The 18,092-nt window shown below is 40.5% G+C and overlaps 1 protein-coding gene across 2 annotated transcripts in view; it reads left to right on the top strand.

The window, feature by feature from the left end:
- Nucleotides 1–18,092, top strand: part of klhdc4 (kelch domain containing 4) — a 97,761-nt gene that overhangs the window by 23,297 nt on the left and 56,372 nt on the right. For both annotated transcript variants that reach the window (XM_073070164.1, XM_073070165.1), the window contains 2 exons: nucleotides 6,383–6,481; nucleotides 10,351–10,487. In XM_073070164.1, the coding sequence (XP_072926265.1) occupies nucleotides 6,383–6,481; nucleotides 10,351–10,487 (236 nt within the window). The remainder of the gene's footprint in view (nucleotides 1–6,382; nucleotides 6,482–10,350; nucleotides 10,488–18,092) is intronic.

Raw genomic sequence — 18,092 nt, 5'->3', positions numbered from 1 at the left:
ATGTTTGCATTGATATTATTTTTGTGTATTTTTACTAATAAATACTGTTAAAAATAGTACCATCAGACTTCAACGGACCTCTCTATCTTTGCTGGTAAGTGACCCAGTTACGGGGTTCGTAACAGGACAAAGGAAAGGCAGTGGATGTTATTTACTTGGATTTTCAGAAGGCATTGATGAAGTGCTGCACATAAGGCAGCTTAAGTTAAAATCCTGTGGCGCTAACAGGAAAGATACTGGCATGGATAGAGGAACTTTTCTGGTTGGCTGCCAGTGACTAGTGGTGTTCCTCAGGAGTCAGTATTAGGACCGCTACTTTTCACATTGTTTGTCAGTGATTTAGATGTTAGAATTGATGGCTTTATGGCAAAATTTGCTGATGATACGATGATAGGTGGAGGTATTGGTAGTGCTGAGGAAGCAATATGATTGTAGCAGGACTTGGACAAATTGAAAGAATGGGCAAAAAAGTGGCAGATGAAATAGTGTTGTGAAATGTATAATAATGTATTTTGGCAAAAGGAACAATAGTGCAAACTATTATCTAAATGGGGAGAAAATTCAGACATCAGGAGGGGCTTGGGAGTCCTCATGCAAGACTCCCAGAAGGCTAATTTACAGGGTGAGTCTGTGGTAAACACGAGGAAATCTGCAGATGCTGGAAATTCAAACAACACGCACAAAATGCTGGTGGAACACAGCAGGCCAGGCAGCATCTATAAGGAGAAGCACTGTCGACATTTTGGGCCGAGACTCTTTGTCAGGACTGAAACGTTGACAGTGCTTCTCCTTATAGATGCTGCCTGGCCTGCTGTGTTCCACCAGCATTTTGTGTGTGGAGTCTGTGGTAAAGAAGGCAAATGCAATGTTAGCATTTATTTCAAATGGAATTGAATATAAAAGCAAGGAGATAATGCTGAGGCTTTATAAGACACCAGTCAGGCCGCACTTCAAGTGTTGTGAACAATTTTGAGCCCAGTATCTGAGAAAGGACGTGTTATCATTGGAGAGAGTCCAGAAGAGGTTCATGAGGATGATTCCAGGAATGAAGGGGTTAGCATATGAGGAGTGTTTGGCAGCTTTGGGCTTGTACTCGCCAGAGTTTACAAGAATATAGGGGTTTCTCATTGAAACCTACCAAATGTTGAAAGGACTTGATTGGGTGGATGTGGAAAAGGTATGTTTCCTGTGCTAGGATATTCAGAACTAGAGGGCAGTGCCTCAAGATTGAGGGGCAACCTTTTAGAACAGAGGTAATGAGCAATTTTTTCAGCCACAGCGAAGAGGGAGCTGTAGTGATAGGGGCCTCGGTGGTGAGGGGGACAGATAAGAGATTCTGTGAACGTGAATGGGACACCCGGATAGTATGTTGCCTCCCAGGTGCCAAGGTCAGGGACGTCTCAGATCGTGTCCATGACATTTTGGAGAGGGAGGGACAGCAGCCAGATGACTTGGTACATATTGGTACCAGTGACGTAGGAAGGAAAAGCAAAGAGGTCTTGAAAAGAAAAATTAGAGAGCTAGATAGAAAGCTGAGAAGCAGAACCTCCCAGGTAGTTATTTCTGGATTGCTGCCTGTGCCACGCACCACTGAGGGTAGAAACAGGATGACTTGGCAGGTAAATGTGTGGCTGAGAAGCTGGTGCAGGGCGCAGGGCTTCAGGTCCTTGGATCATTGGGATCTCTTCTGGGGGAGGTATGACCTGTTCAAAAGTGACAGGTTGCACCTGAACCCAAAGGGGACCAGTATTCTTGCAGGCAGGTTTGATGGAGTTTTTGGGGAGGGTTTAAACTAATTTGGCAGGGGGTGGAAACCGGAGTGCAGGGACTCAGGATAGGACGATGGTTAAAAAAAGTAAATGTAGTGGGCAGGCAGATGATGGGACCTAGTTGCAGCCAACAGAGTGAGTATCAAAACATTAGGGATGCAGAATCAGAAAGGGTAGCAGATACGGTACTCAAGGTGTTGACCTAGTATAAGAAATAAGGTGGATGATCTTGTTGCACTATTACAGATTGCCAGGTATGATGATGTAGCCATCTCTGAATTGTGGCTGAAGGATGGTTGTAGTTGGGAGCTGAATGTCCAAGGTTACACATATCAGAGGGATAGGAAGGTAGGCAGAGGGGGTGGTGTGCCTCTACTGGTTAAAAAATGGCATCAAATCAGTAGAAAGATGTGACATAGGATCAGAGGTTGATGAATCCTTGTGGCTTGGATTAAGAAACTGCAAGGTTAAAAGGACATTGATAGCAGTTATATACAGGCCTCCCAACAGTAGCTGGGAGGTGGACCACAGATTACAGCAGGAAATAGAAAAGACGTGTCAAAAGGGCAATGCTCTGGTAGTCATGGGAGATTTTGATATGTAGGTCAATTGGGGAAAATCAGTTTGGTAATGGATCTCAAGAGAGTGAGTTTGTTGAATGCCTAAGAGATGGCTTTTTAGAGCAGTTTGTCATTGAGCCTACTAAGGGATCAGTTATACTGGATTAGGTGTTATATAATGAACTGGAGGTGATTAGGGAGCTTAAGGTAAAAGAACCCTTAGGAACCAGTGATCACAATATGATTGAGTTCAACTTGAAATTTGTTCGGGAGAAAGTAAAGTGTGATGTAGCAGTATTTCAGTGGAGTAAGGGAAATTACAGTGGTATGAGAGAGGAGTTGGCCAAAGTAAATTGGAAGGAGCTGCTGGCAGGAATGTCAGCAGAGCAGCAATGGTGTGTGTTTCTGGGAAAAGTGAGGAAGATGTAGGATGTATGTATCCCAAAAATGAAGTAATACTTAAATGGTAAAATGGTACAACCATGGCTGACAAGGGAGGTCAAAGCTATGGTAAAAGCAAAAGAAAGGGCATACAACAAAGCAAAAATTAGTGGGAAGATAGAGGATTGGCAAGTTTTTAAAAACCTACAGACAGCAACTAAAAATCTCATTAGAAGGGAAAAGATGAAATATGAAAGCAAGCTAGCAAATAATATCAAAGTGGATAGTAAAAGTTTTTCAAGAATGTTAAAAATAAAAGAGAAATGAGAATGGATATAGGACCATTAGAAAATGAGGCAGGAGAAATAATAACGGGAGACAAAGAGATGGCTGATGAACTAAATGAGTATTTTGCATCAGTCATCACTGTGGAAGACACTAGCAGTATGCCTGATGTGTATGAAGGAAGAGAAGTAGGTGTGGTTACTATTACCAGAGAGAAGGTGCTCAAAAAGCTGAAAGACTTGAAGGTGCATTAGTCACCTGACAAGATGAACTGCACCCTAGGGTTCTGAAACAGGTAGCGTTAGAAATTGTGGTGGCATTAGAAATGATCTTTCAAAAATCATTGGATTCCGACATGCCAGAGGACCAGAGGACTGGAAAGTAGGAAAAAGGAGGAAAGCAGCAGAAAGGAAATTATAGAACAGTTAGCCTGACCTCAGTGGTTGGGAAGATGTTAGAGTCAATTGTTAAGGATGAGGTGATGGAGTACTTGGTGACACAGAACAAGATAGTACAAAGTCAGCATGGTTTTTTTCGGGGAAAATTCTGCCTGACAAACCTATCAGAATTCTTTGAGGAGATTACAAGTAGGATAGACAAAGGGGATGCAGTAGATGTTGTTTATTTGGACTTTCAGAAGGCCTTTGACAAGGTGCCACACATGAGGTTGCTTACCAAGTTAAGAGCCCTTGTCATTAACATGGTTAGCTGATTGGTAGGAGGCAGTGAGTAGAAATAAAAAGATCCTTTTCTGGATGGCTGCCAGTGACTAGTGGTGTTCCACTGAGGTCGGTGATGGACCGCTTCTTTTTATAAAGTATATCAATGATTTAGATGATGGAATGAATGACTTTGTTGCCAAGTTTGCAGATGATACGAAGTTTGATGGAGAGGCAGGTAGTGTTGAGGAAATGGGTAGGAAGCAGAAGGACTTTGATTAGGAGAATGGGCAAGAAAGTGGCAAATGAAATACAGTGCTGGAAGATGCATCGTCATGCAGTTTGGTAGTAGAAATAAATGTACAGACTCTTTTCTAAGCGGGGAGAAAATCCAAAAATCTGAGATGCAAAGGGACTTTGGAGTCCTTGCGCAGAACATTCTAAAGGTTAACTTACAGGTTAAGTCGGTGGGGAGGAAGGCAAGTTCCATGTGAGCATTCATTTCAGAAGGTCTAGAATACAAGAGCAAGGTTGTGATGCTGAGGCTTTATAAGGCACTGATGAGGCTTCACCTTGAACATTGGGCTCCTCATCTAAGAAAAGTTGTGATGGCATTGGAGATGGTCCAGAGGAGGTTCACAAGTATGATTCTAGGAATGAAAGAATTTTCATATGAGGAACATCTGATGGCTCTGGGTCTGTACTCACTAAAATTCAGAAGGATGAGGGGAGATCTTATTGAAACCTTTGGAATGTTGAAAAGCCTAGACAGAGTAGATGTGAAAGGATGTTTCCCATGGTAGAAGAATCCAGGACAAGAGGACACAGCGTCAGGATAGAGGGGTGCCCTTTCAAAACAGATGTGGAGAAATTTCTTTAGCCTAAGGGTGGTGAATTTGTGGAATTTGTTGCCACAGGCAGCTGTAGAGGCCAGATCGTTGGGTGTTTTTAAGGCAGAGATTGATTGGACATGGCATAAAAGGTTACGGGGAGAAGGCCAGGAACTGGGGTTGAGGAGGAGAAAAAAAGGATCAGCCATGATGGTGGAGCAGACTTGATGGGCCAAATAGCCTAATTCTCTCCAATGTCTTACGGCTTTATGGTCTAAACTAGTAACACATAAATAGTACTTCTCATCAATACTGAGCACACCTTTTAAACAATCATAGTCTAGGTTCAAAAAAGTATGCAGACCTCTGGGTATTGCAAGTAGTCTTCCATTAGTCCAAAAGCTTTGTGCAGTTGATGTTGGAAGAGAGAAGCGACACACACAAAATGCTGGAGGAACTCAGCAGGCCAGGCAGCATCTTTACCCTTAGGCTAAAGAGTAAACAGGCGATGTTTCAGGCTGAGGCCCTTCAGGAAGAGAGAAGACTGTTTAGGGGTTTCATATTTTAATTTAATGTTCATTTAATCTTATTAACTGTGAAAGTAAATGTAATACCTAATGTTGGTTTTAAAATAAGAAGCTTGACTTAGTGTTTGCATAACCTTGGAGTTTAACTGCCATTGAAGCATTTTTGAAGTGCAGTTATTAACATAGTATAGAAAATACAGTAGCTTCTTTGCTTGCAGCAAATGATGAAAGAAAGCAGTATGTTAATAACCAAATAACTTTAGTGTAGTGATAATGATGGAGAGATTAAAATTGGATATATACACGGGGAATTCTGCATGTTATTTTGGAATATTGCCTTGTAATTTTTTTGCATCCTCTTCAGAGGACATATGAAAGGTGTATGTTGTTTCACCCAAAAGATTTTAAGTTCAGACTTTCGAAAATGTGACATTGATGCTCATATAACTTGTATATTGTGTTTATGAATTGTCAGTATTGGTTGTGAAATGCCATCTACGTTGTATCTGCTTGATATCTTGATATATTAACTGTCACAGAGAGCTGCCAATTGGCTTACAATAATTCAATTTTTATCCTGTTCTTTTTGTTGTCTTATAGTAAGAGATTTATAAGTGCCTGCACCACTTGAGCAATAAAAGTTGAGACATACTAGGCATCTTAGATTGCTTGTGTTTCACATGGCAGACGCCACTTAATGGGCCAATTTTTGCTTATCTATATACATAAACTAAATTTTAATTAATAGATCTGACAGTATTCAAGCTTTGATTCTTATGATCACTAGTGGATAGTGCTGTAACATGTATTTAAATATTTAAATATTTAGTGTATTTAAATGATGCAAAACAGGAAATACATCCATCCTGTATATCACATCATCAGGCTCTTTGTGACTAAATCTGTGGAATTATCTTTTTTCACAAGAAATAAACATTTCTGGGTCTGATGGGAAAAACAAAGTGATTAGTATAAAAATGTAATTTAAAATAATTTTTAAAGCAATTGGATCAGCTGTGTATCCTATTTTGTAGCTTTGGTTTTGTAAAAGAATATGTGCTTGGCAGGAGAATGGTTGTATTGTTTCTGCCATCTGTTTCTGATATTGACTAATTTTACTTTTCACTGAAGTTTAGTGGAATACAAAACTGGTGGACTGGATATAACCACCTGATTACATTAAAATTACACTAAGCTGTCTACCAAGACTGAGAAAAAAGTAGACAAACAAATTCCTTAGAACTGTCTTGGGGTGTCACTTTTTTAAAAACATGGCTCTTAAATCATTCAGTTGAGTAAAGCATATAAAAGGAATGGAATGAAGAAATATTTTTAATGTATTCATAATGGATCTTTTTCCTTCCATTACAGACTTTTCTCTACAATGAGCTATATTTATACAACATAAAGAAGAATGCATGGACAAAACTTGAAATCCCAAATCCACCAGCACCACGCTCTGCCCATCAGGTAAAACTTAGTTTGGTGAATAAGAGAGGAACATTTTGTAAAATTTCATCTTTAAAGATTTGTATGTCCAATACATATCAGCAGCTGGTCATGTGTAACATTTTAACTGCCTTATTCAATACCCAGCCCAACTAAAAAAAAGTTAGCTTTTGTCAATATGTTCCAGTAAATCAAATCTTGCAGCATGAAATTAAAATTCATCCATGCCAGTGAAGAAATCTTCAATTTTGTATTTCTCTGCATATGATGAAACCATCATTTCAGAAGCCTAAAGGTTTGGAAGAAATCCTGAGATAGGTTATTTTAGAAAGTACAGTACATTTATGATGTAACTACTTTACAAGGTGACTGCTTTGAGTTGGTAGGCTCATCCATATTCAAAGAACCATCAGCTAGCCTAGATGAGTGTGTCACCACCATCATGGACTTTATCAGCAAGTGTGTTGAGGACAGTATGTGAAATAGGGCAATCCGGGTGTTCCCACACAGAAAAGCTTGGATGAACCACTTCCTACTGAAGTGTACAGCTATGGTGTTCAAATCATGTAACCCAGACCTTGACAAGAAATCAAGATATGACCACCATAAAGCTCTTTGGGACGCCAAGAGGCAACAGCATAAACCTGTTTTGGCAGGGCTTGCATGCCATAAGGGGCGACAAAGCAAAGTCAGACAGCACCACAGAAAGCACGCATCTCTTCCTGATGAGGTTAACGCATGCTCTGCATGCTTGGAACAGTAGAGAACTGGAGTATCACTACCCAACCCAACAGCCTCCAATACTCACAGTCACCATTGTGGACGTAAGATCAGTGTTTGAGAGAGAGAACCCGCTGAAAGCATCAGGCCCGAATAGTGTCCTGTCTGTGTTCTTAGATACTGTGCAGATCAGCTGGCTAGGGTAATTTGCAGAAATGTTTAACCTCTCCCTGCTTCAGTCTATGGTTCCCACTTGCTTTAAGAATGCCACTATCATCCAAAGTAAAACAATGTTTCATGTGTTAATGAATACTGCTCAGTGGCTCTGGCATCCACTAACCTGAAGTACTTTGAGAGGCTGGTCATGGCATGTATTAACTCTATCCTCCAGATAATCTCAACCCTCTGCAATTCGCCTATTGCTGAAAGAGATCTATGGTAGATGTCACGTCCCTGACTCTACACTCATTTCTCAAGCATCTGGACAGAAAAGTTACTTGTATTAGACTGTTGTCTATTGACTATAGTTTTAAGTCCAAGCAAATGCATCTCCAAACTCCTAGATCTGGGACTGAACACGTTCCTTTGCAGTTGGATCTTTGACTTCCTGACCAACAGATTGCAATCAACAAGGATAGACAGTAACAGCTCTGCCACAGTGATCAACGTTGGAGCCCCACAAGACTGCATCTTCAGCCCGTACTCTACTTCCTGTACGTTGATGACTATGTGGCCAGATTCTACTCTAACTCCATCCACAGTTTTGCAGATGATGCCACTGTGGTGGGCTGTATCTTAAATAGCAGTGAATCAGAGTACAGGAAGGAGGTGAGGAGCCTCATGGCATGGCAACATGACAACAATGTTTCCCTCAATCTCAGCAAAGCAGAGAAGCTAGTCATTGACTTCAGGAAGGTGGGCACATGCTCTTGTTTATGTCAACAGTCATGAGATTGAGAGAATTGAGAGCTTCAAGTACATCATTATAGACAGTAGGTGCAGGAGTAGGCCATTCGGCCCTTTTAGCCAGCACTGCCATTCACTGTGATCATGGCTGATCATACACAATCAGTACCCCGTTCCTGCCCTCTCCCCATATCCCTTGACCCGGCTATCTATAAGAGCTCTATCTAACTCTCTCTTGAATGCATCCAGAGACTTGGCCTCCACTGCTTTCTGGGGCAGAGCATTCCACTTATCCACCACTCTCTGGGTGAAAAAGTTTTTCCGCATCTCTGTTCTAATTAGCCTACCCCTTATTCTTAAACTGTGGCCTCTAGTTCTGGACTCACCCATCAGCGGGAACATGCTTCCTACCTCCAGCGTGTCCAATCCCTTAAGAATCTTATATGTTTCAATCAGATCCCCTCTCATCCTTCTAAATTCCAGTGTATACAAGCCCAGTCGCTCCAATCTTTCAACATATGACAGTCCCGCCATTCCGGGAATTAACCTTGTGAACCTACGCTGCACTCCCTCAATAGCAAGAATGTCCTTCCTCAAATTTGGAGACCAAAACTGCACACAATACTCCAGGTGGGGTCTCACCAGGGCCCTGTACAGCTGCAGAAGGACCTGTTTACTCCTATACTCAATTCCTCTTGTTCTCAAGGCCAGCATGCCATTAGCTTTCTTCACTGCCTGCTGTACCTGCATGCTTGCTTTCATTGACTGATGTACAAGAACACCTAGATCTCGTAGTACTTCCCCTTTTCCTAACTTGACTCCATTTAGATAGTAATCTGCCTTCCTGTTCTTGCCACCAAAGTGGATAACCTCACATTTATCCACATTAAACTGCATCTGCCATACATTTGCCCACTCACCCAACTTGTCCAAGTCACCCTGCATTCTCATAACATCCTCCTGACATTTCACACTGCCACCCAGCTTTGTGTCATCAGCAAATTTGCTAATGTTACTTTTAATCTCTTCATCTAAATCATTAATGTATATTGTAAACAGCTGCAGTCCCAGCACCGAACCTTGCGGTACCCTGCTGGTCACAGCCTGCCATTCCGAAAGGGACCCGTTAATCGCTACTCTTTGTTTCCTGCCAGCCAGCCAATTTTCAATCCATGTCAGTACTTTGCCCCCAATACCATGAGCCCTAATTTTGCCCACTAATCTCCTATATGGGACTTTATCAAAAGCTTTCTGGAAGTCCAGGTACACTACATCCACTGGCTCTCCAGTTAATTGGCTGTTGTGGTCCAACTACATTGACACAATGGCTAGGAAAGCTCATCAACACCTCTGCTTCCTCAGAAGGCTAAAGATATTTGGCCTATTGCCTTTGACCTTCACCAACTTTTATCAATGCACCATAGAAAGCATCCTATCTGGATACATCATGGTTTGGTATGGCAACTGCTCTGCCTTCAACTGCAGCTGAGCGCATCATGGAAGCCAGCCTCTCCTCCATGGACTATCTACTCATTCGCTGCCTCGGCAAAGCAACCAGCATAATCATTGACCCCATCAGCCTGGTAATTCTCTCCTCTTCTTCCTCCTCCTCCTATTAGGAGGAAGATACCAAACTCTGAAAGCAAGTACCACCAGTCTCAGACAGCTTCTATCCCAGTATTATAAAACTTGAATGGTTCCTGGTAAAATAACATGGACTCTTCACCTTGCAATCTTCCCTATTATGACCTTGCCTGCCTTCTCTACCTGCATTGTACTTTCTCTTATTGAGATTTTACAAGGTAAAACAATGTACTGCTGTAACATATTGATCTGTATGAATGATATGCAGAATGAGATTTTCACTGTACCTGGATACATGTGATGACAATAAACAAATTTAGTTCTTTAACATGATAGTCACATTCCTTAGAACCCTTTCCTTTTGGTTAGTTGTGTGATAGCAGAACAGGCTGAAGTCACCTTCAGAGTACAGATTTTCATGATATCAAGTTTTCATGATAGTCATTGCATTATAAACAATGCAGTTTGTATGATCCAAATAGTGTTCCCTAGTTCACTAATGTGCAGCTTAAAAGGTTATAGCAGAACTACCTGTGTAATACAAGAATAAAAATTGGCTTTCTTATCATCATGATCTGTAAATGTAATGTATCATGTATACATGTTTCCAATAACTTATAGTATTTGAAGTAAAATATTTCTCACAGCAAACTACAATATCTGTTTGGTTTTCCAAATAGGCTGTGGTTGTTCCTCAAGCAGGTGGACAGCTTTGGGTATTTGGAGGAGAATTTGCATCACCAAATGGTGAACAGTTTTACCATTATAAGGATCTTTGGGTGCTACATCTTGCCAATAGGATGTGGGAACAAATCAAGTAAGAGTTGTTTTGTATATTTGGTGTTGAGAAAGATGGTATACATATTAAGTACCGTGTTTAAGTTTTAAAATGTATCTGTCATAAATATGGTAAATCTTTTTGATATTTGTTGCTGTTAACATTGTAAAATCACTTTACCCAATAGAATCTGATATGATAGTGTTTGCTAATATGGCTTTGGCAGACTGAGAGGCCTGTTTTGTGCTGCAGCTTCTAAACAATGTAACAATTGAATCCATGCCTAATACTTTATGAGCCATGAAAGGTTGTTAAAGTCCTACTTCACTGCCAGATTTGCTATATATGAATAAAATATGTAAATATTTTTGCACATTCTTTAAGGTAAAAAGGTTACAGAATCAAAATTGCAGTTATGGATCTTTACAGATTTCTTAATATCCTAGCCAATCAAGTATAGAAGGCATTCTCACTGACTCTTGGATTAACATTCTTCATTTGAAGCAAAATATCTAAATTACTATTCTTTCTCAGTCGCTTAAATTGCTGGGATTGCCTTCTATTGGAACATGTTCAATTCTCCAGGAGATGTGTGGGTGTTTGCCAGCCTTGAAGACTTGTTTGGTTGGAAATAACATAAAACAGCCTGTAATTTGCTATGCTTCAAAATGCTTTCCTGTTGGCTATTGAAATTTGTTTCTGTTTCCCTCAGCTGCTTGACAATGCTGCACTAATTGCAAGCTATGATGTTCTGAATGCATGAAATCCTGGATTACCTCCATGGAAAAATAAATATTTCAAATAATTAATCATTCCAGCAGCATAATTTAAATATTGTATTCTACAATCATAATCAGAAGAAAAAACAAACTGTTAGAGCGCTAATGAAGTTGTCATTCAGCTAAACCAGGGTTGAAGCAATTGAACCAGTGAGAAGAATTTCAAATGTGAGGGAGTTGCAGCCAAAAGCACTAACCTTGAGTTTTGCAATCTGTTAATCTGGTTTGAGTTTCATTTGGCTCAGTTCAGACTGGCTATCCCTACAGACTGACAATCTTGAGGTTCCTCTAATTGATTGTATCAGGATGACTCTTCAAATTAGTAAGACACATAAGCAGTTGTAGCAATTTTTATATGACATTTTGGCATGAAAACAATTAATATTAAGAGACTAGTATACTGATCCATTGCAGTCAAAACTTTGAAAGGAACATACCATTATATATTTTAAAAAAAACACTAGACATCTGTTTCTGCTGCCATACTAGGCACTTGCTGTTAACCCCAGCCCTCCCTGATGCTACATGCCAGGACCCTGCTGTGAATATCTGCTTTCTGATGCAGCCCCAACAGTGAGTCATATCATAGCTCATTTTGGACAAGTTGCCTGTGAGGGTTGGTGCGAGACAGGCTGGGCAAGCAGTGTGGTTGCTCCGCACCAAGATGTGGTGTCCGCTGTACCTGATAGAGCATCTGTTTTGGTGCTATCATAGATAAATCAAAGCAGAATTGTTCTGTACCCTTTGTCAACAAAGATGCTGTCAGACTCCTATGAATCTCAACTTTTTGCGAAGGCTGAGGAAAGTCCATCTCCCACCCCCCATCCTCATCACATTCTACAGGGGTTGTATTGAGAGCGTCCTGAGCAACTGCATCGCTGCCTGGTTCAGAAATTGCACCACCATCTCGGATCGCAAGACCCTGCAGCGGATAGTGAGGTCAGCTGAGAAGATCATCGGGGTCTGTCTTCCCATTACAGACACTTACACTGCAAGCTGCAATCGCAAAGAAAACAGCATTATGAAGGACCCCATGCACCCCTCATACAATCTCTTCTCCCTCCTGCCGTCTGGGAAAAGGCTCCAAAGCATTCGGGCTCTTACGACCAGACTATGTAACAGTTTCTTCCCCCAAGCTATCAGACTCCTCAATACCCGAAGCCTGGACTGACACCTTGCCCTACTGTTTATTATTTATTGTAATGCCTGCACTGTTTTTGTGCACTTTATGCAGTCCAGTGTAGGTCTGTAGTCTAGAATAGCTTTCTCTGTGGTTTTTTTTTATTACGTAGTTCAGTCTAGTTTTTTGTACTGTGTCATGTAAACCATGGTCCTGAAAAACATTGTCTCATTTTTTACTATGCACTGTACTAGCAGTTATGGTCGAAATGACAATAAAAGTTGACTTGACTTGGTTTAATGTTGTTTTCACCTCTCAACATGTACAGTATCTTTAAATTTTAGTTTATCTTTATTTTCTGTATTATTTTAATGCCCCACAGTATCTGTCTCTGTTCCCACTTGGTGCTTATCTTTTCATCTTTTGATATTTTTTTCCCAGCTCTACCAGCTTTACATTTGTTGTCCAAGTTTCTGAGCTCTGCTGTAAAATCTCCATCACTGTCTCTCTTGGTGCTTCACCCTGTTCCTTCTTCCTGAACTACCTTTTTAAAAAAAACTTAAGAAACCTGTGCATTTTCCATTTAAAATGCTTCTTACATTAAAGTGCTAAAAACAAGTTTAAGCAGAGAATGTATTACATAAGGAAGGATAGGAAAAGGCTATTTAAGACAGAGACCTGCATTCAGAAATAAAGATCAATGAAGAAGAGGGTCTAGCAAGCAATACATTCTTTCCATAATGGAAGTGATATGGGCAAGGATGGAGATAAATAGCTGGAGCAGGATATTTATTTGTGGTTTGCTGGAAGGACTGTGTGTCCTGTGCAAGGTAATGGACAGGAGAAATAGATGTGAGAATTCTGAAATAGGAATAGTAACAGGAGGCCTAAGCCAAACTAATGTAAGTATGTTGTATCACTTGCCCTCTTAAGAATTTGGAACATAAGGTAAACAAAGATATATTACTGAAGAATTTCTGTTTTGCAAATCAGCATTTCTTCTCATTGCTTCTTCTGTTCAGGCTGTGCACAAGACTTGTTGGTATCTCTTGGAATGAAAATGTGGAATATAATGAAGCTCAAATAATGGTCTGACTGATGATTCAAACTTTAGTACTTCCTTAGTCACCTCTGCAGTGTTCTCAACCTTATTCATTGTTCTCAGCATTACTTTGGAGCATGAAATGGTGATGTCACTGGCGATCAACTGAGAGACTACAAGCTGTTTCCTGTGAATGTTGCTTGATTATGTAATCATTATCGCAGGGATCCACAAAGCAGTTCAATGAGTTTGTAAATTATTGTTGATGTTCTTTAAAATGCCTGTCATCTAATCATTTAACATATTAAGCAGCTAGATGAATTAAAGAAATGTATAAGAAGCTGAGACCGATGCCTCAGAAAAGGATCTGTGAGCCACAATCTTGCAGAATTAACAGTTAAGGGAGGAAGTTTGAGGAAAAATTGAAAAGATGCTACTAGCTATCATTATTGGACTCAGGTTTACTATCACTGTCACGTTTTGTAGAAGCAGTACAGTGTGAGACAGAAACTTACAGGTGTTGAACCCATGGCACACATGCCCAAGATGGCACTCTCAAAAAATTTTGTTGGCACATGGCATGCATTGAAGCCCCTTGATTCATTAAACCCCACCCATAGTAAAAAAAAATACAAAATGGTTATATTTACTGTCAAATAAAGCAGTGCGTAATGTTTCTACAAACCAAGAGCAGTGAGATATTTTCGCAGGAAATGTCTCATGCTGTTCTTGGTGTTTATTATCAAAAGCCGGCAGAATGGTTCAAAGGATTCATTTGGGCAGATTGAATTTTTTTTTAGGAAAAATATCTAAATAGATGTTAAGAAAATACAGTTGGCCCTCCTTATCTATGGGGAATTGGTTCCGAGACACCCCCCCCCCCCCCCCCCCCCCCCGATACCAAAAATTGTGGATGCTGAAGTCGGTGGACTTTAGGACCCGGTGGAGCTCGGGATGTGCCGCCCACGGTGTTTCTGTTCCAGAAAGCGATCACGATTGAAAATAAAGTGGAAATAATAAAGCAATCGGAAAGAGGTGAAACGCCATCGGTCATTGGAAAAGCATTAGGCTACAGTTAGTCAACGATGGGAACAATTTTAAAGGATAAAGTGAGAATAATGGAGCATGTGAAGGCTAAGCAACGCGGTGGTTTAATTATTGAAATACATATGTTTCAAGTGTTTTAAATGCATAGAAAGGTAAAATATATACTGTATACTAAGACAAATGTTTGACTAACTGACGCTAAATATTACCAGATGTACCTGTTCAGACTTGGAGAACTTCATTTTTTTTTTATTCCCAATCCGCGGTAACCAATGCACATCCTCCCGTATACTTTAAATCATCTCTAGATTACTTGTAATACCTAATACAGTATAAATGCTATATAAATAGTTGTTATATTATATTGTTTAGGGAATTATGACAAGAAAAAATGTATGTACATGCTCAAACAACAAGTGCTGGAGAGAGAACTTCTGGGTTTTCCTGATCCACAGTTGGTTGAATCCACGCATGCGGAACCCGCAGATAAGGAGGGCCGACTGTAGACAAAAAGGAGAGGAAAGAATGAAAGAAAGACTGTTGAAATGATCAAAAGTCGCCTCATTTACCTCTGTCATTGCATACTTTTTTTCTTTCTATTTGTCTTTTTCCTCTCCTCCTGTATCCCTCTTAGCACTCCCTGCACGCACACCCTCATTTGGTTGGTCTTATTTTTGACCTCTCCATGATATGTGATCTTATTCTTGCCCATCTCCCTCTCTGCCACGCAAGTGGCTAAGATTTCTAGATTTGACTGGACTTTGGAGTAGAGTCTATGGAGTTGTTTATGCAATATGATATTCAGGAGTAAACCAGAGAGCTGTACAATTAGATCATGGCTAAATATGACCTCAAATCCATTCATTATTTTTTTTATTACTATTCCTTTATACTGATAGCTGAAAAAACATCAGTTTCTGTCTTGAAAATCTTAAATGACCTTCCAGAAAATTTTCTTTGGGATTATAATTCCAAAATTACATTGTCTAACATACAAGGGAATAAATGCTTTCTGATTTCATTTCCAAAATGGGCAAGCTCTAATTTTAGTGCTGTACCTCTGTTCTTTAATTCCCCATGGAAGATAATGACCTCTAAACGTACCCTCTTGAGTTAACTCCTGTAAAATTAGATTTGCTCTGTCCCAAGTAACTAGATCCTTTAATCCCTAGGATCAGTCTAGTGAATCTTTGTTGTATCCTTTCCAAGGCTAAAGTATCTTTCCTAACTTGTGATGCACAATGTGAGTACACTCTCAAAGTGAGATATGATCTCTTTGTGAATAAGGCATAACTTCCTCTTCTTTGTAATCCAGTGCCTTATCAACATTGCAAGATATTTTGACCTTCAATTTAGAAGAATATTAATGAGGGTGTAAAGAATCCTTGTAAAGGGTAGAAAGAAACTACTTCCAGTTAAAGATGGCACTGCTGAAGGCGAGCGACAACTTACCAACAGTTAACAAAACAAGAAATACAACTATATACTTCGTTAATCCCATTTAAAAAAAATAATGGTAAATGATCACCGCAAATGATGTAGAGCTAATGGAAGGTGAGGCTGAGTTGAGGGTCAAATCGTGCGGTTGCGAGTCTAAGTCAGGGCAAGCGGAGCGGAGGAGAGGCAGGTTCAGGGCCTGTTCACCTAAATCGAGGATGAGGTTTGATCAATCTAAGCACTGGGCCAGTTTGGAAAGGTCGGGTACAAGCTGAGATGTGGCGGCAGGGTCCAGGCCCTGAGTGTATTGATGTGACAGGGCCCGGGTCTTAGAATGAGGAACGACCTGATGCTTGGATGATTTAAACATTGGACCAGATGGATTGAAAAGGCAGGGTGTCAGGACCAGAGGCAAAGGTTGGGCTGATTCTCCTCATTAGTCTGCAAGGTTTACTCTGCTCTTCACTGCACTGAGGCTGTGGCCTGCTCCAGGCTTCGTGTCTGCAGGCTCCGCAATGTACTGAGCTGAGACTGTGGCCTGCTTCGGCTGCTCCCTTCCCCAACACTTGACACTCTCAACCACGTCTATCTGTTAGCTGTTCTGCTTTCTACCCCTCCTCCCATCCAGAGCAAGGATATGATTTCTCTCGACATTCTCACTTCAGCAGCCTTTGACTCTCATCCTCCATAATTCTACTACCTTCATTGAGAAGCCACCATTATTCAGATATATCTCACCTCTCAGCACGTTAGAGGTACTGTTTCCTCCGTGTATAGGTTTTCCTTCTATGCCCATACTTAGTGTCCTTCTAGCACCTTTCCACTGACCAGCAATCTAAATATTTCTTCCAGGCAAAGAAGCGATTTGTTTGCATATCCTCCAGTTTATTCTACAGTATCTGGTGTTCGTATATGGTACGCTCCACATTGGAGAAAGCAAATGCGGCTCTTTGGAATACCTCCATTACTCTGTAAGGATAACCCACTCAGTTTAATTCATTATCCCGCTTTCAGTTTACCTCTGTCTTTGGCCCCTTACTCTATTCTGGTGAAGTCTGGCATAAACTCAGTAAAGAACATCCAGTCTTCCACCTGGACATGCTACAGAACTTATGGACAATGACTTTAAATAATCTACCTTTTGGGTGTGTGTCTGGAATTGTCCAGTTCTGATACAAAAATTGAGATTGCTAAAGGTGCTCAACAGGCCAAGAGCCACCTCTGAAAAGAGAGAAACAGTGATGGTATTTCGGGGACTTTTTGATATGTGGGAGGCATTAGTTCCATGGGTGCTGCATGGCCTGCTATATGTTTCCATCCAGTGATCTTGCCCAATTCTGACATAAGGCATTAACTCAGTTTCTCTCTCGCCGCTATGACAGCTGTCCTGATTAACTTCTCCAAAATTCCCTTTAATTTCATGTTTCCTGATATCCCTCTGTTCCATAACTCAAATTTCTTATTTTGTTTCTTTCTTATCTCTCCTCTCAGTCCCAACGGAATAGTAGCAACTTACAAGCCTCCTTCACCCTCTCTCAACCAACACCAAATGGTGCCATTAACTTTCTCTTGGACATTTCCCTTATTCTCCCTATACCTCTCTTCTCTGCAACTCAAAATAGAATCAGGATTACTATCATTGATGTATGTTGTGAGATTTGTTGTTTGGTGGCAGTAGTACAGTACAAAATAAGTGGTAGGGAACTGTGAGGTTCTGTTCATGGACTGCTCAGAAATCAGATGATAGAGGGGAAGAGGAGTCAGCGGGAGACGCTCATGGAGTGAGTACTGTTTTAGATTCGCTCCATAACCTTTACTTTTTTTAACCTTTGATCACCCTTATTCAACTTATTTTTACCTACACCAAAAGATTCTTGCTATTTTTTTGGACTTATCGTTAAGAGTTTATTGTGAATTTTTGAAGATATGTACTCAGAAATGGCTCTTAGATCTAAAGGACGAGAACCTGGGCGGAACCCGAACGGTAATGGAAAGAAGCAAGCTCATCCGCAACGCACTGAATTAACTTACGAATTGTTATTGGAGGTTTTGGATAAAAAAATTTGATGAACAACAACAAATTTTTAAACAAGATATAAAGGCTTTTCGAGATTATATGGATAAGACGGATTCAGTAATTAACCAGCAGCAAGTTCTCATCGCATCTCTGCAAGAAGACGCTCGGAAACGAGATTTGATAATTGAAAAATTGCAACAGG

This window comes from Hemitrygon akajei, chromosome 17 (assembly GCF_048418815.1).
Source record: "Hemitrygon akajei chromosome 17, sHemAka1.3, whole genome shotgun sequence".
Lineage (NCBI taxonomy): Eukaryota > Metazoa > Chordata > Chondrichthyes > Myliobatiformes > Dasyatidae > Hemitrygon > Hemitrygon akajei.
The sequence above is the reverse complement of the archived record's forward strand: the minus strand, read 5'-3'. Positions and strand labels throughout refer to the sequence as shown.